Raw genomic sequence first — 24,047 nt, 5'->3', positions numbered from 1 at the left:
AAATCTGCAAGTGTTCACTAGAGGACACCAGAAAAATAGCCACATAAACTCTCATAACCAGCAGACAATGGCAATGCACTATACTCTGGAATCCTCAAACAGCTCCTAAACAGACTCCAGACCATTCATAAGTCAGTGGCCAGACTCAGCCTCAACCTACCGCACCACACCACACCAAAATTACACCACAACACAGGAAACTCCCCTGGCTCTCCATACATAAACACACTCAATTCAAACTCCTCAAACCCACATACAAAGCACAACACAACATAGGCCTGCCTACCTCAACAGCCGTATATACTTCCATCAACCCTTCAGACACCTCTGCTCAGCCAAACTCTCACTAGTGCACATACCCTGTATGCACAAAGGCAGAGCAGGTTGTTACGTCTTCTCATATATCTTCCCCAAAGCATGGAATGACCTCTGGCAGCACAACAGAGCTTCCTCATTACTTCTTGAGCTCTGCAAGAAGCTGACATCCTGGATTTTCAAATAATCTCCAGGAAGACGCCAACCTCCCCCGCGAAGCTCCTGGATGCCCTCATGAGTGATTAGCCCACTATACAAACCTTCATAACATTACAAAATTAAAAACACCTATTGGTGTTTCTGGCATACTGCTTAAAATTTCACAAGCCTTCCCTCGAGGGCTGTAAGCAGCTAGTTATGAATATATGCCTATCGACAATGTAGGGTGGAGAGCAGAAATGGATTATGTCTGCACTGGCAAGCAAGAGTTCAGTGATCTTGTTTGGGATGCCCTGTATTCACCTAGTGAGAAAATATTAAGCAAAGTTATGACTTTGGAAATTAAAAAATAGATCATCATGCTACACAAAATCTGTGTCCCGAACCCATTCTCTACTCAGGTAATTTTTAAGAAACATTGACCAAGCTTGTAGGTCTTGCTTTAATGTGATAAGAAATGCAAACAGCCTTTGTGCATGCCTGTATTTGCATTAACTACCTCTTTGTGACCCTTGGGTCATAAGTAAGAATCTTTATTGCCTTGAGATTGACAACTAAGTATTAGTAAATTAAATAAAAGCAAAACAGTTTAAAACTCTGGAATTTCAACACTGTTAGAAATTATTATGAAAACGAAAGAGTTTGTTCTGTAATGCCATTACTGCAGAAGCATGATTATTGGAAAGCAGATTATTGGTAAGGGCAGGTGAATACCTACACTTAACAATAGGTCACAACTCCCCTACTTAGGACCAGCCAGGGTCTCAATAAATTAATCCTGGCTCAACCCTTGGCAGCTTGCCAATGAGCAACAAGGCTTAACTTAGGAGACAAAGGTCCCCATTACAAGTCTGATGGTCACTATACTACCAGACTCACGGTGACGGTCGGACTGCCGCCAATGCGGTGGTCTGAGTGCCATATTATAACCACGTCGATCATAACTCAGTCGGACTGCCAGTATCGCCAGGATCAGAGATCCCGGCGGTTTTGGGGGTCCTAATCCGCTAGGGCAGCGCTTCAAGTAGCACTGCCCTGGGGATTAGGACCTCGTTCTCCGCCAGCGATTTCATTGTGGTAGCAGCGTCTTGAAATGGCTGGCAGAGAATGGGAGCGGGGACCCAAGGGGGTCCCTGCACTGCCCATGCACTTGGCATTGGCAGTTCAGAGGTCCCCCTGGCCAGCACGATTGGGATTCATTGTTTGCTTTGCAGACAGTGAACTCTGTGATGGTGCTGGTGCACCCTGCATCCTACAGCATTCCTTCTGGCTCGATTACAAGCCAAAGGTTTCCGCCTGCTGGCCTAGCAGGAAACTCTTAATGGGCCTGGCGGGGAAGTAGCCACTATAGCAGCAAACTCCCCAATAAAATAAAACAGCAAAAACAGTTTAAAAATAAATCCAAAACCAATTTACAAAAATAGATTGTATTTTATCTTCAATTTGGCACGAAACAAATAAAATCAGAAAAGGAAAAGCACAGATATGAATTTTTAAAGAATAAATGTTTTTTAGCTCGCACAAACTTAAAAGCAATATGGACATCTGGTCGCACTCGAACAGGGCAAAGTCAAATTTAAGGCCGACCACAATGGAGCCCGGCTACAGTGAAACAGTGGCCTCGGTCAAAGTTTTACCTTCTGACTTAGTCTTTTTTTCAAGACGAGTTTCTTCACCGGGACAAAGTCGCAAGTCGGATCTGACCTCCCTGGAGCACTCTTCAGATACGCTTCTCAGGAAACCTTAGTGAAGAATTCTACTTTCAGGTTTAGAAGATTTTTCATGACAGAAATCTTCAATCGGGCCAAACATGAAATTGGATCCTACCTCACTGGAGACCTCTTTGGACACACTGCACGGGAAGCTTCGTTCTACTTTTCACGTTCGGACTTTACCACTTTTTTGGAGCTTTTTCTCTCCAACATCAGACAACCCTCAACAGCAAGGGGATTTTGAGTTGACATTGTCAGATTGCCTTTCCACGAGCCCGCATTGAAATACTGAAAGTCTCGGGCTCTGGAGCTCTTCAGCGGGACACACCTGCAAATGAGGCCGGGTCGTAGTTGACGTAAGCCGGCTTGACTCAAAACGTCGGTTCGGTCCACCAATGGAGTATTTTTTCAAACGTTCTACAATCTTCTCCAAACTTCTTGATCTTCTTCCAGAAGGTCTTTGAAGGTCCTCTAGGATCCACAACTCACCCCAAGGTTCCAGAAGCTCTGAGTTGCACCTTGAGGGTTAGGACTCCAAGTCCCAGAATTTACCTGGTTCAAATCCAAAAAATGACCACTAGCCACTGGTCAGCTGGTCAGTTTCTTCAGTGGTTGATGCAGGGGACTCTGATCAGCTGTTTTCTACCTGTAGCAAACAGGGAGTCCCTTTTTGAAGCAGTTGAAAACAGGCAAAGTCCTTTTAGTGGTGAACCCAAGTGAGAAGCTAATGTAGTCCTTCAGAGCGCAGTGTCCAGGTGATGGTCAGGGGTCCAGCAGGGTAGTCCTTCTTTTTCTTTGTCTTGTTTCTTGTAGCGATCTGAAGTCTGTGTGTAGCTTTGCCATATTATTCTTGCTCTGGGGGCGGAAAGCAGGGGGGGCAACTGTCCAATAACAGGCAGGCCACCACCCTCTTGGATTGCCACTTCCTGCACTTCCTGGGAAATGTGGCAAAAATCAATCCTATGGAGCAACATTCTTAAAAAATCCAAAATGGCAGAAATTCAATCTCGGAGGCTAGGTCTGGCTGATCCCACCCACTGGCGTGGCTAAGATTCCCTTAACACACACCTTTCCAGCCCTTTCCTAATCTAATGAGGGTGTACCTGACTGTCTGGTTTTGCAGGAAATGGGGAGGTACACTTGCTGGACCAAGTGTCCTTCCCGCTTTTGAGGTACAGTTTGGCTACTCTCACCCCATCCTGTTTCACCATTTGCTGAGGCAGTCCCCCCCCCCGGCACTTCATTTGTCCTTAGCCCAGGCCCCTTCACACCTCATCAAGGCAGCCTGGCCAGGCTGCCAGAGGCTAGCCAATCAGAGAAGGGCACTACAGGGCTGAAGTTGGCAACTTTCAGGTAGAGTTCTAAAACTCTTTCCCTGAGTTAGTTATATTACATTCAACAGTGGCAAGTTGTTGGGTTTATCATACAAATAAGTTTGATACCAAACTTGAAACATTTAGCTCCTTCTGAGATTTCATTAATTAAAAATAAAGTATCCCCATGTTAGCCTATGGAGCCCATTCACTACAGTGAGGGAAAAAACTAATTTGGCTATTTTTCCATCACCAGGGCTTATAAAACATTTTTTTTTTTATAAAGTCCCTGCTTATAGGGTCATAGCACCCAGCCGTAGGGGAACTTAGGGCACACCCTAGGGGTGACCCATATGTAAATATAAGGAGGTTTAAGACTTGGGAAGTACTTTTAATTCCAAAGTCAAATTAGAGGTTAAATTCACTTTAAAAGCAGCTGGCAAGCCAAACCTGCTTTTAAAATGACACTGGGCACCATAGCAGTGCACCTATGGGTGCACTACCTATGCTGGGGTCCATAAACCTTCATGCCCTATCATATATTAGGGACTTATAGGTAGGTTGGCATAGCTTATTATAATTAGCCTAATTTGCATATCCATTTTACACAGAGCACTGGCCCAGGGACTAGTTAGCAGTACCCATGGCACAGTCAAAAGTCAGTAACCGCCAGTACCTGTGAAAAAAAAAGACGTTTGGGGATGAATAGGCAAAAAGGAGGACTTTCCTACAATGATGCTAGTTGGACAAGATGGAAGAAACATCTCTTCTGCTAATAAAAGTCCACCATTAAGCCAGGATTGCTTGTCTTTAGAGACTGTAGTCTAGTTGTCAATGGAAGCTGGATACAGTCTGGCTCCTGAGAGGAACAGATTTACTTTTGGCAGCTGAGTGCACTCAGCTGAAGCTGACATATAGCTTCAATAAAGACTCAGAAAACAACTGGCAGATGATTACTTTAATTTGGGTACTGCTCTAAATGCATTGAGTCATCTGTTACAAGACTCCACATGAAACGTATTGTCAGATGAACCCTGTATTTCTACTGAAGATTTGAATTTAATTAACAGAAAACGTTTATTTCTAGAGACTTCAGAAACAATTGTTAAATTAGTTCTGTGCTTCCAAATTCTTTAGAAATACCTGATTCGTGATTAGATTCAAATGAGTCACTTTTAAGAAAGAATTAATCTATCAAAAGTTTCCAGAAGTCTCGGGAAATACATAATTCATCAGTCAGAAAACTGAAAGTTGTTTGGAGAAATAAGTGACTCATTTGGCAATAAATTCTCCAGTGCACAATCGTAGAAAATGAAATTTAGATGCACTTTGCATGACAAATGGCCAGTTTCTGGCTAGCAGCCCTTAGCCCAGAACATAGGATTTGCTGCATTTTGTATCTCAGATTGTATTTTCCAACTATGGGAGTATTTTGCCATGCTTGTAAACACTAACAAAAATGGTACCTTGGCAACATGCACCCTAAGGATGCAGAATAGACACTGTGGATGTCCCCTTTGAAGTGCATATTTTTGGACTGCAAATGATGTTTAAGTGACAGTGTTTAATTGTGCATACGTTTTCAAGAAAGCTACCACAACTTCCAAGGGGATAGTTCTGTCAATATTTTGTTTGGAAAGATGTGTGGGATCTTGGAGGGCCATATTGGGTACACCTAGCTAGCACTTGCCATGGCGACCCATTCTTGAACTACTTCCCATCCTGCACCTATGTGCATGTTTCTTGAAACGGCTGCTGAAGTAAATGTCTGTAACATGCAGGCTTCTGGTTCGAAGTAAAAGTAGTTGCCCTCTTTGATTGGTAGACACAGAGAGATAAAGAAACCAGCACAGAGAGGACAATTGCTGCATATATTATGGTGCATTTATATAAACTTAAAACAGTGATTGTTTGGTTAATCTCCCAGAATAGATTGTTTTGTTGAGGCAAGCCTCCTCTTCAGGAAGACTTGACATTAAAGAAAAGAATTCCTGTCAGTAGCTAGTGGTCCTGAAAACAGTACAGCTGATGCATTACAATGGAGGCATTCCCTAGGATATGGGATAATACACCCGTTGACCAATTGCATGATTGTGAGACAGAAATGAGCCTGTGCTCATCCAAGATGTGGTTGTCACACTCTGAGAGCTATAGACAAGGGGGCTGTCGAAAGGCAAACAAAAGCTGAAGTTGGCTGAACCAAAGACATCTTCTGTTTGTTGTTTACAAGGGATCTAGCAGATAGATGATGCTGCCAAGTCAGACCTGTGTCCAGCAAGGAGAACCGCTCCACAAAATAGCTGCCATTAAATACATTTCCTGGAAAGATGTCTTTGATGGAGATTGAGGTAATGCACCCTTTTGTAGTCTACATGGAAATAATTGAAAACGATTTCTATTTGTTTTGATCCTCATGAAAATAATTGGCAAAAAGTAAATGAAAGCACTTTTGATTAGAGACATCACACCAAGGTGCCCATGCGAATAGCCAACCCATGAATTTACTTTACCAAATTTATTTGACTGACACCATCTCAGACATGTAAGAAATGTGGTTCTAATATGGAGTAGGAAAGAATCACAGATAAAAGAAAATGAGAGGTTTTGTCCTAAACAGTAGGCTTAGTAAATTCCCAAGAGCAATTGGAAACTATCTAGAGAGACACAAGAATAATAGACAGAAGTGAGAAAGGCACTGACATAAAGAAGTTTTTAGACCAGTGTCAGCTCCTCCATGTGGGCGTTGGAGTGACGCCTCCCCACCACCAGCAGCAGAAGCTGTGAACCTTTCACAAGGAAGGCACAATAAACTATGTTTATTGTGCCTTCCTTGTGAAAGGGGCGGGGCCATGGGTGACGAGCAGTGAGGGGAGTGCACTGTGCACTCCCCTCACCGTGCATGTATGTTTGGCCGGCCGTCGGCAGCTAAACATACATGCGCAGAAGGCTGTCTCTAGCCCCGCAACACAGCTGCCGGGCTGGAGAGAGCCTGCACATGGCACTCCCAGTCAATTCTGTCACTGATAGTCAGGATTGGCACAGGGCAGGCTGGGAGCCTGTGCCTGCCTGCAGGACTGAAGAGAGGAGTGGTGCGGTGAGAAGCGGCGCAGAGGTAAGTTTATTTATTTATTTTTTAATTAACATTTCTCTACCCCCTGCCCTAACACCCCCCAGCTAGCCCCCCTCCCATGCGTGCCACCCCGCCCTCCATAACCCTGGCAAGCCACTGCTGTGATAGATGACAGCTGCAAAGTACTTCTTGGACGCTCATTTCTTTATTTGTGCTTTGCGTGCAGTCCTTTGCACTTTCAAACATTTAGATTTACCATTCTAACATGGCTATTTGCCATATTAGAATGACAAATAAAAAAGTATTACTATGATTCAGTACGCATGCGCGAAGGCATGTGCCAGTGTCATAATTCATACATGCTTGCACATTGGTTGCTGTAGTGTTGGGGGCCCTATGCCCTCATGCTACTAATCAGTAACGACACGGACAGATAGGGTTCGTACAACTGGCCCAGGCCATGGGCACCCAGCCCCTTTTATTAGCAGGGTCACCTGACTGGTGGCTCCTGTGATGATTGGGTGTGGGGTGAGTGTGGAAGCCATCCCTCAGCAGAGTGGCGGGTGGAAACCCTAGAATATCCCCAGCGGGACACTATTGTGGCCATCTTGGAATTTGTTTTCTTAAATAAAGAACCCATATTAAGATTGATTGGTGTGCCTTTGGCGAAAAGCATTGGCAATTTCTGTACCTCGACTTGAGCCCAAGACCTATGGGCTTCGTCAATTCTTTATTTCACTTTTGTACTGACCACATGAAAAACACGTGAAGGTTATCATTAAATACTTTTACCACTCCGGTAAAACCTGGCATAGGCCAGCCTGACTCTCCACTTAAGGGGGAGGCCGTCCGCACAGGATGTGTTTGCTGAACTACCTATTTACCAGTGTGTGTTTTCCCGACCTCCAATAAATGAGATTTCATGTTTGCCTCTGAGCACCACTATTACTCACGCGTAGTAATCTGATTGAGGCCAGCCCTCTCTCTTATTCCGAACAAGCAGCAGGCACAAGACCTGTCAGTACAGTGATTCACACAGGAAACACTGCAGGCCATAATTCAGCAAAATGATCCGCTTTTATCTCTCTCCAGCTGGGCGAAGCAGCCGGCTGCCCATGGTGTCTCAGTGCCTTATCTGTGCCTGGCTGGGCACTAAGCATTACTCTCCTGCCCAAATGCCTGTCATTACACCTGTCAGGCCACATTCCTGGGGCACTGGCTTTCTAAAGCTGCGCGACCTGACAGTGACAATTGCCATGCAGTCTGCACCACCTGGGGCCGGAGCAGCCGCCTTCCGGCCCACGGAATACCCATCCCGTCGAGCTGTGGAGAGCCCTTGCCGCCGGTGAACACGTGCAGATCTTTACACTTGCAGTGGGTGTTTAATTTGCAAATAGCATGCCTGTCTGATTTGTAAATTGCAGTGTTTCCCTTGCGGAGTAGAAGGGGAGGGCAGAAAGGCTCTTGGTTGATAACACCTCTTCTGCGTAATTGCTAAGTAGGCTGCCATTTGAAAGAGCGAGGCAAAATAACATGCCCTGCCATTCATACTGCTTCGTAAACTCTTTGCTTCAATTGGATATCGCTCCTCTGCTGCTAAATTAAGATGACATGTTCCCTGCGCGCGTTGGGGTTTTTTCCGTGAAACCTTCATACTCTAAGGAGCCCAATGCAGTAAATGAACTCGCTAAAGTAGGCGGAGTTGAGATATTAAGCGGGTTGAGACGTCTAGCTCGTCATTCGCTAGGAGCAGTCAATGGTAGAGATTTGGGATGTATTTGTCGTGCTGCTGGGAGGAAGCCTGTTGTGCAGCTCACTCACTAAAGAGATGGGCGAGCCACTGAAAGCTCGAGCCGAGCCAGAGGCAGGCGACCTTCGAGCTCAAAACAAGCTTTCCCGGTTGACCAAACTGTATGATCGTGGGCAAATATTTTACTTTCTGGAGCCTTGTTTTTCTTCATTATCACATGAGAGCACCTTCAAATACGTGTGCGTTCAAAATGCACATGGTTCAACAACCCTTTTTGGGGCAGGAATGTTAAATTGATGTTCAAAAACTATCGCTTATAAAAAAATGCCCTATAATTGCAGTTATACAATCAAATAGGCTCAAATGATTCCGCATGTTAATGAAATACATTGTTTTATTTTTTATTTTGAAGAGACTGTTTTGTATTTTTACATACTTTTTGTGGCATGATTTACATGTCAAATCATTTTTAGAGCTCAGCTTATACACAAGCTTTTGGAGCCGAGCTAGACCCCTTGTCTTGGCTCCTCCTGTTAATTCGTTGGCTCTGATAACGCGTCCAGCCCTTATAAATTACCTGTACCTGGACACGTTGGAGGTCAGTGAACCTTTTAGCCGAGTTGGGCTCTCCTCATCCTTGAATAGTCGGGTCACTTAAATCAATAATCAATAACTGTTGTACGCGATAGCCAATACTCAATTAATAGATCGAAATAACACATTAGGAATCAATAACAGTTGGTATTTCGACGCACCATGACCTTTCAGTCATGAATAACCACACCGGTTTATTAAAAGTTAGTGAATTTATTTCCCTATATTAACAAAGCTAGCACAATGTATATAAGTCTAAAAACCAAATGATATATGTATACGAACATTACTAGCTGTCCATAGCGGCGGAAGAAACGCAATCTACGCAAAATCTGAATAATAATACATTCAGTTATGGCAATACAAATCACTAATATAAGCAACTGAATTTGACTAATTTCATACATCGGTCAGCATGACAAGATTTCAATTCAACATGGTGCATCAAGTGCATACCTCGACTAACCTCTAATTAGCATTGGCATGTGGGGCTTCATGCAAAACTAATTTAGTCAGCACAAATTTGGAAAACTTCTAGCTTGGGCCCTATCAAATAGCAGTTGGTACCTAAAAGGAAAAACAAAATGCATAATACAATTATCCTTTTATAATTACCAATTACAATCAGCATTCAAGAAAGTCTTTGTCCTTCAGGTACCGGTTCGATCAGCATGGGGCAGATTTCAAAGGGGCAAAGTTAAGGGCAAGTTTCCTTGCAGCAGCAAGGAGAAAGGGGCAAAGTTACTGCATGGGCAAGACAGGGCAATTTAAAGTTAAAGTCTCTAGGGTGAGAATTCTCAAAGTCTCTTTCTCTGTGATAGAGAAAATGGCATCAAGATGTTGTCTAAGATGGCGTCTGGCGTTTGGCTTCAAAGATGGCATCAAGGAAAATGGCTGACTTCTCTTTGTCCAGTGGGTTTAAGTAAGAAACATTCCAAATTCTGCAGGGTCTTCCATTGGAGGGTTCATAGGGTGGCTTCAAATTGACCAATGAAAAATGTCTTTCTACTAGTACTCATTTATGCATACATTGTCCTTGGAGCCTTGGAACACAAGTTGCAACATGGCTTGCCAATTATTTTGGTATCTGTACCCTCATTGTCCGCACCTGCAGAGACTGACCTTGCTTCAAAGGGGATGAAACCGGCCTAGCACGAAACCTTGGAGATAAGTGTATTAGTCATCTCTACTGGAAAAATACAACTTTAAGCAAGAATATATGTTTCATTAGTTCAAGGAAAAGCCACACTGTTAGAATTTGAGACCAGGCAACTAGGCCAAAGCCTTTACTAAATTTAAGCTAAGCATAAAACAGTTTCAACAAGAAATCACGGCACGCATTTGCAATTATGACGGATTACTAAAATTTTTCATTTCTCCATGATTAATAAAGCTCGTTTATAATATTGGCGAACAACTCCGAGGGCACAATTTCCCTCGTACATTATTTTCTTTACTAAAATCACACTACATTATACAATTTTGATTACATGATATATGAATATATGTTGGACCCTCTTTTTCTGCGTCATCAGCTCTCCCATCTCTAACTCCATATAGGTCTCTGTTAACCTCTCCTGTTTTCCTTTCGTCCCCAGACCAGTGCTGATCTCCACAATGAATGCACCGAGACCCACACCGGAACCTCTGCGTCAGCCCCTCTTGCCGCTGGGATCTTCGCCCTTGCTCTTGAAGCAAAGTAAGAAATGCCGATAAATGAAACTGCAAAAACAACTGTCACAAATTACACAAGGGTGGGGATTAATTTGGTGGAAAGGTTGTTTTTCCCAAGTGTGCTTTTAAATAAGCCCTTCTAACAGGCGAACGGCATCACAGTTATTGACTTTGACTGAGCAAATGAAGCCAGTGCACGTAGCTTCCCTGAGACTATGAGGCAGCCATTACTGGCAATGCAAGAGGTAATCTAGGCCTCCGCCGTCTCTGCCTCAGGCCTTTGTATGTCTCTGAATTGGCGCCAGAAAGGGTTCAATGCTCACTGTGTGATCCTGGTGGTCGGGTTCTGAGGTCCCTCGCAACATTTTGCACAAGACTCGACATTTTGCATTACAGCACTTCTGATAATCAATGATGGATCCTGAATATTGAGCTTCCATGAGGTTGCGAATAAAATCTAAGAATATATTCTTTTAATGTTTTCCCAGTGTTAAGAATGTTGATTGTTGTGTTGCTAGATGTTTGTACTTACGCTTTAAAATTGTCTACCGTACAATTGAATGAAGGGCTCCAATCGTGCCAAAATAAAATGTTGTACAGCTGGATTAAGCAAGATCTGTGTACCCAATTACAACTTGTTTTAAATAAAGAAGGCAGTCTTGAGGAATTCACAGATAATGCATGCTACCACTTTTGTGTATTGTATTGTTGCATTTATCTAGCACTTTATGCCCCACTGTGTGATGAAGAACCACCTTTTTTGCATGGGTATAACTCAATGGTTGGCAGAGTGTTGTATTTGTAATGATCCTATGAGGGAAGCCTTTTGGTGTTATGTGTGAGTGACCGGAGAGGTGCTCTTATCTTGTCTTGCAGTGTGATGGAGGAGGAGCTGTGAGAAACAGATTTGCTAAATATGTTTGTAATCGGCTGGTAGTTATAATTTTGTTTTGCCGTCTTATGGTATGTTTCATGGTTTGTGTTAGAAATGGGGTCTCTAGTTGACAGAGGTATACACCCTTGTCCAAGTAGAGACGTCAAATCTAGTCAGGGTAAGTCACACGCAATCCAAATTATCCTGGTCCCATCCTCTGGTAGTTTGGCACTGAGCAGTCAGGCTTAACTTAGAAGGCAACGTGTAAAGTATTTGTGCAATAAATTGTACACTAGCACAGTGAAAACACCACCAAATACACCACACAGGTTTAGAAAAATATAGGATATGTATCTGGTTAAAATAACAGCAAAACAATAAAGATTTAATAAGCATAAGTTGCAATATCAATTTTGCAGGTTTAAAAGAGTCTCAAATCTTGCAAATCAACAGTTGTCTGTGGATTACCTGGTTTGCGTCAAAAATACCACGCACGGAGACCGCAAAGGAGGATATGCATGGAATAAAAGGGCGTGCATCGGATTTTCCGACGCTGCACAGACGATGCGTTGTTTCTTTCCACGCTGCAAGGGGCTTGTGTAGTTTTTCGGTGTGCAGTCTTGGTTCCTCACTGCGATGCGGGGATCTTTTTGATGCCCAGGGATGATGCGGGAAATCCTGGGCACGCTAGAAGAAGTCACAGGCATTGCACCGATCCGGTAGGGCCATGTGTTGAATTTTCTGTTGCACGGCAGGAGCTGCATTGATTTTCCACTCAGGGAATCGGCAGCGTCACTCCAGTTCGGCTGTGCGTTGATCAGGTAGGGCTGTACGTCAAATTTCCTGTCGCAAGGCAGGTGCTGCATCAAATCTTCACTTGGGAAGTTGGGCTGCTCGGTCCAGTTCAGCTGTGCGGCGATTTCTCTGTCACAAGACGTCTGTGCGTCGTTTCCAGCAGGCCGTGCGCCGATTCCGTCAGGCTGTGCATCAATTTTCAGGGCACAAGGGGTTTCCTGAAGAGATGAAGTCTTTTTGGCCCTGAGACTTCACAAAAAAAGGGGCCAAGATCAATCCAAGCCCTTGGAGATCACTTTTCAGCAAAGTCAGAGGGCAGCAGGGCAACAGCAGGGCAGCAGTCCTTCTCAGCAAAGCCGTCCAGATGAGTCCTTCGGGCAGCCAGCCAGTTCCTCCTGACGGGTTGCAGGTTCAGGTCCAGAAGTGTCTGAGTTGGTGGGGTCAGAGGCCCAGTTTGTATACCACAAAATGCCTTTGAAGTGGGGGAGACTTCAAAGAGTGGTTTTGAAGTTCACAAGTTCCCCTTTCAGTACCGTTCTGTCTGCCAGGGTCCTAGTAGGGAGTTTGTCAGTCCATTGTGTGAGGGCAAGCCACTAGCCTTTGAAATGTAAGTGTCAGGCCCTCCACCCTTCCAGCCCAGGAAGACCCATTCAGTATGCAGATGAGTGTGGGTGTGACTGAGTGTCCTGTGTTTTGTCTGGTTGAAATACACAAGGAAGCTGTCAACCAGCCCAGCCCAGACATTGATTGGAGCCAGGCTGTAAGTTACAGATGGATTTAAGTGCAGAGAAATGCTCACTTTCTAAAAGTGGCATTTCTAAAATAGTAATATGAAATTCAACCTCAGCACTAAGTAGGATTTTCTGTTACCATTCTGGCCATACTAAATATGACCTGGTTACCCCTTTCTGGTCAGAATCTACCACTAAAACAGTATGTGAGGGTGGTCACAATGCTATCCAATGAAAGGAGCAGGCCTCACAGTAGTGATAAAAAATTGTAGGAGTTTTCCACTACCAGGACATAAAAAACACACATGTAGATGTCCTACCTTTAACCTACCTACATAGCACCCTGCCCTATAGGTTACCCAGGGCCTACTTTATGGGTGACTTTTATGTAGGAAAAAGGGAGTTTACGGCTTGGCTAGTACTTTTAAATGCCAAATCGAAGTGACAGTGCAACTGCACACACAGGCTTTGCAATGGCAGGCCCGAGACATGGTTAAGGAGCTACTTATGTGGGTGGTAAAGCCAGTGCTGCAGGCCCACTAGTAGCATTTAATTTACAGGCCCTGGGCATATGTAGTGCACTTTACTAGGGACTTACAAGTAAATTAAATATGCCAATTGGGTATGAGCCAATGTTACCAAGTTTTTAGGGAGAGAGCGCATGCACCTTAACACTGGTTAGCAGAGGTAAATTGTCCAGAGTCCTAAAGCCAGCAAAAATGAGGTCAGAAAAGGAGAGGAAGAAGGCAAAAAGTTTTGGGGTGACCCTTCAAAGAGCCACTTTCAACAGTTTGTATTAGGCTAGAGACAAAGTTGCTTGATTGACAGTGTGATAGGTAGTCCATTATGGGTGGAGGATGTAAGGGAACAAAAATATATACACAGCTTGTTAGACTTTTCATCCTTGGTGTGGTCTCCCTTAACTGATGTGTGATGGACTCTGATTTTGCTGTTTTTGTTACTCTGGGCACTTTACCACATCCTTTACAAAATGTATATGTGATTGGTTTATCCATGATTGGCATATTTATTTTACTAGTAAGTCCCTACTAAGGTGCACTAGAGGTGCCAGGGCCTGTAAATCAAATGCTAGTAGTGGGCCTGCAGCACTGGTTGTGCTACCCACACAAGTAGCTCTGTAATCATGTCTCAGACCTGCCATTGCAGTGTCTGTGTTTGCACTTTTAACTGTAAATTCGACTTGGCAATTGTACCCACTTGCCAGGACTAAACCTTCCCTTTTATTACATGTCAGACACCCCTAAGGTAGGCCCTAGGTAGCCCCAAGGGCAGGGTGCAGTGTATGGTTAAGGTAGGACATATAGTAATGTGTATTATATGCCCTGACAGTGAAATATTGCTAAATTCATTTTTCACTGTTGCAAGGCCTGTCCCTCTCAGGTTAAGATGGGGGCTACCTTTAAATCTGAGTAAAGTGTAGATTCCCTTTGGGAGCGGATGAACATGTGAACAACTGAGCTCACAATTTAAAAATACATCTTTTGGTAAAGTTGATTTTAAGATTGTGTGTTTGAAAATGCCACTTTTAGAAAGTGAGCATTTTCTTGCTTATACCATTTCTGTGACTCTGCCTGTTTGTGGATTCCCTGTCTAGGTCAGTTTGACAGTTGGGCTGGGTGCACCTCACACTAGACAGTGACACAAAGGGAGCTGGGATGTAGCCTGCATATCCTCACGAGCCATCTGTGCTAGTGGGGGGGGAGTGGTCACTCACACCTGAAAGGGCTGCGCCTACCCTCACACAATGCAGTCTCCAACCCCCCGGGTGAGTGTCTGTGGCCTAGCCTGGGCAAGGCAGGATTTCACATTCAAAAGAGACTTTACTTTGAAGTATGCCTACTTCAAAGGAGAAATTGGGATAAGAAGGGCACCCAAAACCTGTCACGGTTTCGGGCGGGTCTGATCAGGACTCTGGTTGGGATACCCCTTGAGGTCGCCGAATATCCTTAAGAGGTAGTGTACTGGGGCAGAAAAGCAGCTAAAGGCATACACAGAAAGGAGAGCTATGGACAGGCACAGGAAACGGGAATGTAAAAGCAGAGCAACCCTTGTGTGAACAAACAGGAAACAGATTACTAATGGACAAACACGCTGGGGCTGTACACAGAGTAGGGCGCAGATTTTCCCACAGTGACAGGGAATGTCAATGCCTCTGTGCAGTTTGTTCTTACAGATAGTCACCCTGCAGCCCCATAGAAAGGAGGGAGCAGAAGTGATTCTGTCTCTGGACCCTAGAGCACAAACAAGGATAGTACTTACATACACAAGACAAGCTCATGTGGGTCCAGCTGGAAACACAGTGGCGATTACTGGAAAAACAGCAATAGCACACTGTCACTGTTAGGCACGAGAGACAACGTATAACACTAGACAAGGATGGGGGCTGGAATTGCCTCCTGGAAGCCAGGAGCCAACCCCAGTACAAAGGAGGACACTTATACACTGGTGAAGACTGATAGAACACTTACCAGACACAAATACTGAGAAGAAACGGAAACAGAAGGAACTACTAAGAGGCAGAGGCAGGAACTGGGAACAGGCTCAGGCTGAAGCAAAGGCAGGACTAGGACTTGAAAACAGGGCGCAAACTTCTCGCTGGAGCAAACAGAGACAGGACTGGGAAACTGAAAGCAGGCTCTGACTCGAACAGGCAAGGACAGGGCTGGAATACAGGGTTTAGGAAAAAGCAGTAAACAGGACTGAGAAACAGAGAGCAGGTTCAGGCTGAAACAAGGCAGGAGCAGGACAGAGAAACAGGGAGCAGGCTCTGGAAGAAACAAACAGGTACAAGGCTAAGAAATAGGAAGCAGACTCTGGCTGGAACAATCAGGAGCAGGGCAGAGAAACAGGAAACAGGTTGAAACTGGAACAGAACAGGAAGAAGACTGGAACTCCAACCGATAAAGGGTCTGTAACACAAAGGAATTGAACTCCAATGCACGACGGGGATCTTGAGGAAATGGCTGCTTATAAGCAGTTCCAAACTGGGCTGCATAGGAGAGGTCTCAAGTGTGTGTAGTTTCAGACACTTGCAAATCCTGGAGGAGAGGATCCGGTGAAAAGGAGCAACTGGACCTCTCCCATAGAAAACAATGGGAAACAGAATCAAGGCTTTCCTGACTACCAGGCTGTGCATTATGGGATTTGCAGTCACAGGAAGCAAATGTAGTGCTACACAAGTATACCATGGCGAAAAGAGAAACAAACAGGAGTCAGCAAGGGACTCTAAATAATTGTTCAAGGTGATTTCCAGGCTACCGAGAGTCCCCTTACAGCACCCCCTAGAAATGGGACGACAGAGTCGTAACAAAACACAGACTTTAGAAACACTTCTGGAAACAAGAGGAGCCTCAGCCTGGAGAAGAGCCGAAAAGCTGAGGAAGAAGAGCTGCCCTGCCTGTGACTGTACTTTGTGGAGCTATCCTGCAGTTGCTGCTTCTGCCAGAGTAAGAGGGCAAAGACTAGACTTTGTGTGCCTTCCATCTTGAGAAGAAATCTCCAAGGGCTTGATTTAGAGCTTACCTCCTGTTGTTTGAAGTCTCAGGGACAGCAAAGACTTCTCTCTGCCAGCACCTGGAGTCTCTGGAGAGACACCTACTCTGCCCTGTGGTGCCCATCCAGTTCGTGGGACCCTGAAAGGAGAAGCTGGCAGCCTAAGAGGAAGAAACACACGCACAGAGTGCCGTGCGGGGAAAAGATGTACGTGACTCCGATCTGCGGCTGAAGAAATGTCGCTCCGCTGGCTCCGCGGCTGAAGATCAATGCTCGCCAGAAACGCAACCAAAGAATCAACTCATGGAGCAGGAGAAACGATGTGCAGCATCGCTGGCGGAGGCTGGGAGATCGCAACCCGCCCTGCTTGGTTTTCGGATCACTGTGTGGCTGGATTTCTGACGCGAACCATCGTTGTGCGTGCAAAAACAATGCAAGGCCTGCCTGGACTCGTGTGCGGACTGAATCGACACATCACTGTCCTGTGGAGAGAATAACCGACGCACGCCGACTCGACAGAAGGGGGAAAAGATGCAAGGTCTCGCTTGTGAGTGATATCGACGCCTCGCGAACCCTTTTTGATGCACACCCGGCCGTGCAGGGTTGTTTTTGACGCGCACCAGGTACATTTTCATGTTAGCAGCGCTAGCGTGTGTTTAAAACTACTTAAAGACTGTTTTTGATAACTTGACTTGAGTATTGTGGATTTTTTGTCGTTTTGGTCCTGTTTTGTTTAGATAACTATTTCCTATTTTCTAGACCTGTGTTGGGTCATTTTGTAGTTTTCTCATTAAGTTACTGTGTGTGTTTTGGTACAAGTACTTTACTCCTAGCACTCTGAAGTTAAGCCTACTTCTCTGCCAAGCTACCAAGGGGGTAAGCAGGGATTAGCTGAGGGTAATTCTCTTTTACCCTGACTAGAGTGAGGGTCCTTGCTTGAACAAGGGGTAACCTGTCTGTCAACCAAAGACCCCATTTCTAACACAGCTACACCAACCAAGCCTCATGGGCTGCTATGGGCAAGAATGGGAGTTTGTGACAAGAGCAGGAGTCATGACTGGATATAGTCATCTTATGAGCAAGAAAAGAAGTAGAAAAGCAATCATGATTGTCAACCTGAGTGTAGATTGCACAGTCTTTAGAAGACCCCGATTTCCACCTACTACTGCTTGGCTAAAAAAGGCCAACATTTTGAGTGGGGATTCGCACTCCAAGCCAATCTCTTAATTGCTCCTGAAGGGTACCAAAGGTGGACGAGTACCACTAGGACGAGCCCTATTTGATATTGGCTCAGATCCTAGCCATACTGGCACCCAGCACATGCGAGAATGAATATGAAGCATTTGGTAGGTTGCTGCCCTCACAGCACAAGAATGAATCGTCTCTCTCTTCTCATTATTCTGTTCTCACCACTCGATCTGAGCCTAACCTTTTTAAGATTCAAGAGGCTCTTGGTCTTTTAGTTTAAATGAGAGGCATCCTCATAAAATTGCAGTATTTATTTTCAGGCAACTTCTAATTTCATTAATAGCATGGAATCCAATTTCAAGGTAAAAAAGCAACACCATGCTGGAAGCGGATGTACCCCTCTTCCATCCTTACGGCTGGGACAGAGCATGGCAAAGAATTGTTAGTTCTATTTTTTCAGTCTTAGCTCAGATCTTCCGTGCCTTGTGACCTTTGTGTAAATAACTTTTATATATGTTAACTTTAATTCTGCCCCCTATGTCTCGTTTCATTCAACTTTTCCTTCTCCCTCATTAATTCTGCTCTCACAATTTGCAAGAGGCGTTTCGTCTAAAAAATAGTTACCACACAGGTGTTATTTGCTGTTCTAGGGAACTCCTAATGCCTGTGAATGGTGTTGGTAATAAATAAAAGATATTTCTAAATAATATTTATGAGAAAAATGCTTGCATGTGCACACAGTGCGGTGCCACATATCCTACAAGGACAAGCTTTACGTGTGGCATTTCATTTAATGCAATTATGAAGAGATTCCACCTTTCAGAACGTTATATATCCAGTGCAAAGGTTTATATAAGGATAACAGGGAAAACCCGAATCAAAATGCAATATACATTGTTATGAATTGCTTTTAGCTGACTTACCAACAAATATACCAGGAAGAAATTCTACTGCAGTGCCAAAAGGGCCCTTTCACTGTATATATTGTCCTCTTTCACAGTTCCAGAGACAGGTAAAGCACTGGACTTAGCTTTGATACTTATACTCTGGTCAAACCATTAATACATGCATTTAAATAATTAAAGAAAGTACTGTGAGAATGAATGAGACCACCCAAGTTTCTATTGGCAGCTAATTATGTTGCAGGTTTATTAAATAAGCTAACAGGTTAATTTACAGTTATTCCTAGGGCAGCCAGCGATTATGTAACCCCAACTGTCTACCTGCCTGATTTTCCAACAACCGCCAGAGGGAGACATTAAATGGTGTTAAAATACATCAGGGTTCACCCCAACTCTGGACCCTGTAGCCCAGGAAAACCTTGCTTCTGCACTGAGCACAACAATAATGGGGCAGACAACAGTTATACAGGCATCCAAATGTCCTAAGGGATAATGGGATGCTATGATCTTCTTCCTGGAACCTGCCATAAGGATTTATGGCGTGTGGGCTTGCAGCCCCTTTTGTCCTGGTTGCTTCCTGCACCAAAGTCCTTTGGATCACACTGTACCTTTACCGTGATTCAGAGGGTGTCAGCCTCAACAACTGGCTCCCCCATCCTATTATTTATGCTGCTATAGTCCTGCACACCACTAAGGCAATTTGAGCCAAACCAGCTATTCTCCTGCTTATGTATCAATGCCATGGCAGAGTGGTGAACACAATCTGGGACAAGCATCCAGAACATAAGTTATTTTGCAGTGCTGCAGCTTTTAGATATGTACACCCTTGACAGCACAGATTACATAAATTGCAGTTTAACATAACAAGGATTATTGGCCATATACGGGGAGCATCAAATCCAAGAGAGCTATTTCCTTTTGTATGGTGGAGAACTTATTTATCAATTTACCCATATGAAAGAAGACATTATGTCAACCAGGGCTTTCGTCCTATTTGCATAGCCGCCATTTAGCCACACTAGACACTTTTACCTTCATTATAAGGAAAATGTCTCGGCCTTAGTGGGGGATTCATTTGACAGTTTGGAGTTTCGCAGACTCTGATTCTGAAAATTATTCCTGTTAAGATGCTACTCATTTTCTCTTTGTTGAATAATCATGCGTTAGCGACAAAATGCTATATGTTATAAATGTTGCTTCTGCCAGCTTAGCTGTTATTCATAATATGCTTCATATCAACCCTGAACCATTAACCTACGTGTTCCCTAGTGGAGAACTCCCTATCTAAAACCCAGCAACAGCAGTGCGCCGTTTCAGAGCCCTGCTTGGTGTGTCCGCATCTTCTGTGGCGACCTGGTCACAAAGCCGTACTTTGCCCCGCCACTGCTGCAAAGTGGAAGAGCGAAAACGTATTTGACTCGCCTGTATGTTTAGGCACACAACTATGAGGTCGAGTACGTACATTTTGACCCTCTGAATGACCTCGCCGTGCTGTGAAATTTGTCAGATGTTAAGGCAGCAGCCTTGTAGCGTTACCTTGCGAGGAGGTGACTATAAAGCTGCACCTGGGAGTTCATTAATAGTTAGCTACAGATCCAGATCTGGCAATTGAATAACATCCTTAGGAACCTAATGAAAAGCCCATAGTAACTGTTAGTCCATGGGCAGCCTCTGAACCTGCATCGGTTTAAACACTAGAAGCATTTTGACCAATCTTCAAAGAGTCCCTCTGCTGAATGCAGAGATCTGTAATTCAGAGAGCCTCATGGCTCCCTTGAATAACCTATTTCAATTGGATTATTTGAAAGTCTCAATTTTTAGCATGGTTCACACACTCAATGACTGTGAGACCATGTAAGTATGCCCAAAGATGCATTTGATGCAGGGTCAGGTCGAGACACTGCTTCTGCAATACTTCGTAAAGAACTCGCCAATAGGTGAATGCCTCATGGCCGAGGGTTTATTCATTCCTCCCTCCTTCATCCACCAGTGATGTAGCTGGAGGGATGGGATGTCATCCTTGGCACCCGTGACGTCCTTGGTTTACCCCTGCTCATATATTGGGGAGATTTCCTTTGCATGATGAAGCCATGCGAAGGTGCCACCTTCCAGCATATCACTCTCTGTGCTACACCATTAGAGCAGATCACGAGAAGCTGTTTGTTAGAAACATTTTTCATGCAATTCTTTGGATAGCCATTAGTCAGTATTCTATTTGTGGTTCCTGATAGCACGTCCAGTCCTTGTAAATTACTTATACTTGGACACGCCGGAGGTCGGTGAACCTTTTGACCGGGTTGAGTTCTCCTCATCCAGAGAAATTGTCGGACCCCTCAAATCAGTGAGCAATAATCATTTATAATCAATAACCAATACTCAATTAGTAATCAATCAACAATTTAGTTAAACAAAATCAGTAATTTGACACACCATGACCTTTCAGTCATGAATAACCACACCTGTTTATTAAAAGTTAATGAGTTTATTTCCTTATATTAACAAATTTAGCACAATGTAAGTAAGTCTCAAAATCAAATGATACACATATACGAACATTACTGGCTGTCCATAGCGACAGAAGAAACGCAACCTACGTAAAACTAGAATAATTATACACTCAGCTAAAGCTATGCAAATCACTAATAAAAGTAACTGAATTTGACTAATTGCATACATCGGTCAGCATAACAAGATTTCAATTCAGCACGGTGCATCATATGAATACCTCAACTAACTTCTAATTAGCATTGGCGTGTGGGGCTTCATGCAAAATGAATTTAATCAACATAAATTTTGAAAACTTCTAGCTTGGGCTCTGTCAAAATAAGCAGTTGGTACCTAAGAAGGAAAATACAATGAATAATACATTTATCCTTTCATAATTACCAAATACAATCAGCATTCAAGGTAAGACTTCGTCCTTCAGGTACCGGTTCAATCAGCATGGGGCAGACTTCAAAGGGGCAAAGTTTAAGTCAAGTTTTCCTTGCAGCAGCAAGGAAAGTGGGGGGGCAAAAGTTATTGTATGGGCAAGGCAAAGTAAAGTTAAAGTTAAAGTCTCTGGGGTGAGAATTCTTTAAGTGTCATCAAAATGGCTTCTCAAATCTGGCTTCAAAATGGCATCAAAGAAAATGGCTGTCTTCTCTTCGTCCGATGGGATTAAGTAAGAAAAGTTCAAAATTCTTCAGGTTCTTCCATTTATGGGGTGATTTCTCTTTGACCAATGAATAGTGTCTTTTCTCTTAATACTCATCTACAAATAAGGTGTCCTTGGAGTTTTGGAACATAAGTAGCAACAAAGTTGCCAATTAATTCTGCATCAGTGTCTTCATTGTCTGCACCTGCAGAAACTGAACTTGAGCTTCAAAGGGGATGAAAGTTGCCTAACACGCAACCTTGAGATAAGTGTATTAGTCATTCTACTGGAAAAATACAACTTTTAAAGATTCAAAACACGTCTTTGTTAATACAAGTGAAAACTACGCAGTTAAAATTGAGACCAGGCATCTAGGCCAAAGCCTCTGCTAAATGTAAGCTAAGCATATAACAGTTTAACGAGAAAATCATAGAATATAGCTTAAATTATGACATATTCATACATTTGTCGGTTTTCATGAATAATTAAGCTTGTTTATACTAATGGCGAACTACTTCGTGGGCACATTTTCTACATACATTATTTTTCTTTGCTAAAATCACATTTTCTTATACGATTTTATTGCATGATATATAAATGTTTGTTAGTCTTTCTTTTTCCTGCTTCATCATTCCTCAAAGCTCCAACTTTATGCTGGCAAAATATATCAGTACATATTTCTGTTTATGTATATCGAGCACAAACATGAGGTTTTTTTTTATTAATCTTGAAATGCGTCTTTTAACCAGTTCTGCTCTGGAAAGAGTGCAGGCAGGGGTAGTTTGCCACCCACAGAGAGAATGGGCATCAGACCTTATATTCACAGAGCACATCTCACGAAGGGTACAGGCCTGGGTATTAACAGCCTTTAGTTTTGGATGGTGCACCTTCGATTAAACCTTGGAACTTAATAGAGTACAAACCACTCCTGAGAGTATACATTGGAGAGAGATGGTCCCAAATAATGAGGGCTCTGATGATGGAGAATCTTACCTGACTACTGAGAATAACAGTCTAGATTATGAGCAGCACATTTGTCACAGTCTTCCTGTTTAACTGGAAAAGGCACTGCATTTCCTTCTGTGGAAACCACAGATTACCCTCTCTCTCTCTCTCTCTCTCTCTCTCTATATATATATATATATATATATATATATATATATATATATATATATATATTTTTTTTTTACCTTTAATAAGCTTCATTAATGGTAGAACAGATAGGAAACTAGCAAAATGTCAAGATGTGCATAACAAAGAGATATGACTGAGTACACATTGCATTGACAAAAGAGGAAATCGTTAAAATGTACAATTCAGTAAATGACATGCAAAATAAAACATATCTCTAAGAAAATGGAGAGATACAAAATGGTTGCATCATATAGCTACTAGAATATTTTGTATTTTTTAAAGTTCTAGGTAAAACGGGTAAAAGAATACGGGCAAGACAATCTAAAACGTGTTTTGGGCAAAATGACAAATATATGATGTTGCGAGTAAAACGTAAAAAAGGAGGCATATAATAAGGAGTGTAGTGGGGTGAAAGGAATCTAATTGTAAGGTAAAACAGGGATTCAAGGAGGTTCAACTTTCTTTTGTTAATCGTATTCTGGTTTGATAGATAGGAGGTCATAGGTAGTCATAATAGGTCTCTCTTAATGGTGACTCGCAATGTGGGTGAATGAGCAGTATCCAATCTGTGATTGTGACAAATCTGGTTACACCAAGCAAAATTCGTCCAATTGGAAGTGATAACTTCAAAGGCCACCACCAGAAGAAGCTCTACCAACATCTAAAGAACGAAATAGGCAACCGGAGAGGAAGCATCTGTAAATAGAAATTGATAAAGGGCAAGAATAGCATTTTAATTGTGTCTAATTTGCCCCACCAGGAAAGGTAAAGAGGGGCCATTAAGCAGAAAGTGTAGAAATCTTTTGTTTGAGGGTCTCTGTATAACCATTTTCTAGTATATTTAATAGAGGTGGAAAATAGGATCCCAAACATTTAGGGGCATATTTATACTCTGTTTGCGCCGGATTTGCGTCTTTTTTTTTTACGCAAATCCGACGCAAAACTAACTCCATATTTATACTTTGGCGTTAGACCCGTCTAGCGCCAAAGATCTTGGAGTTTGCGTCATTTTTTAGCGTGGACACCTACCTTGCGTTAATGATATGCAAGGTAGGCGTTCCCGTCTAAAAAATTACTCCGAGGCATGTGCGCCGTATTTACACTCCCGTGCAAAAATGACGCACAGGAGTGGGCGGGTCAAAAAAAATGACATCCAGCCACTTTTGCGTCATTTTTTAACGCCTGGT

At 43.3% G+C, this 24,047-nt stretch overlaps 1 protein-coding gene across 1 annotated transcript in view; it reads left to right on the top strand.

The window, feature by feature from the left end:
• Positions 1-24,047, top strand: part of PCSK1 (proprotein convertase subtilisin/kexin type 1) — a 209,557-nt gene that overhangs the window by 114,307 nt on the left and 71,203 nt on the right. Inside the window, exon 9 of the mRNA XM_069225743.1 lies at positions 10,512-10,612. Coding sequence (XP_069081844.1) covers positions 10,512-10,612 — 101 coding nt within the window. The remainder of the gene's footprint in view (positions 1-10,511; positions 10,613-24,047) is intronic.

Source organism: Pleurodeles waltl, chromosome 1_1, assembly GCF_031143425.1.
Source record: "Pleurodeles waltl isolate 20211129_DDA chromosome 1_1, aPleWal1.hap1.20221129, whole genome shotgun sequence".
In the NCBI taxonomy this organism is placed as follows: Eukaryota; Metazoa; Chordata; class Amphibia; order Caudata; family Salamandridae; genus Pleurodeles; species Pleurodeles waltl.
This window is presented reverse-complemented; position numbering and strand designations above follow the sequence as displayed.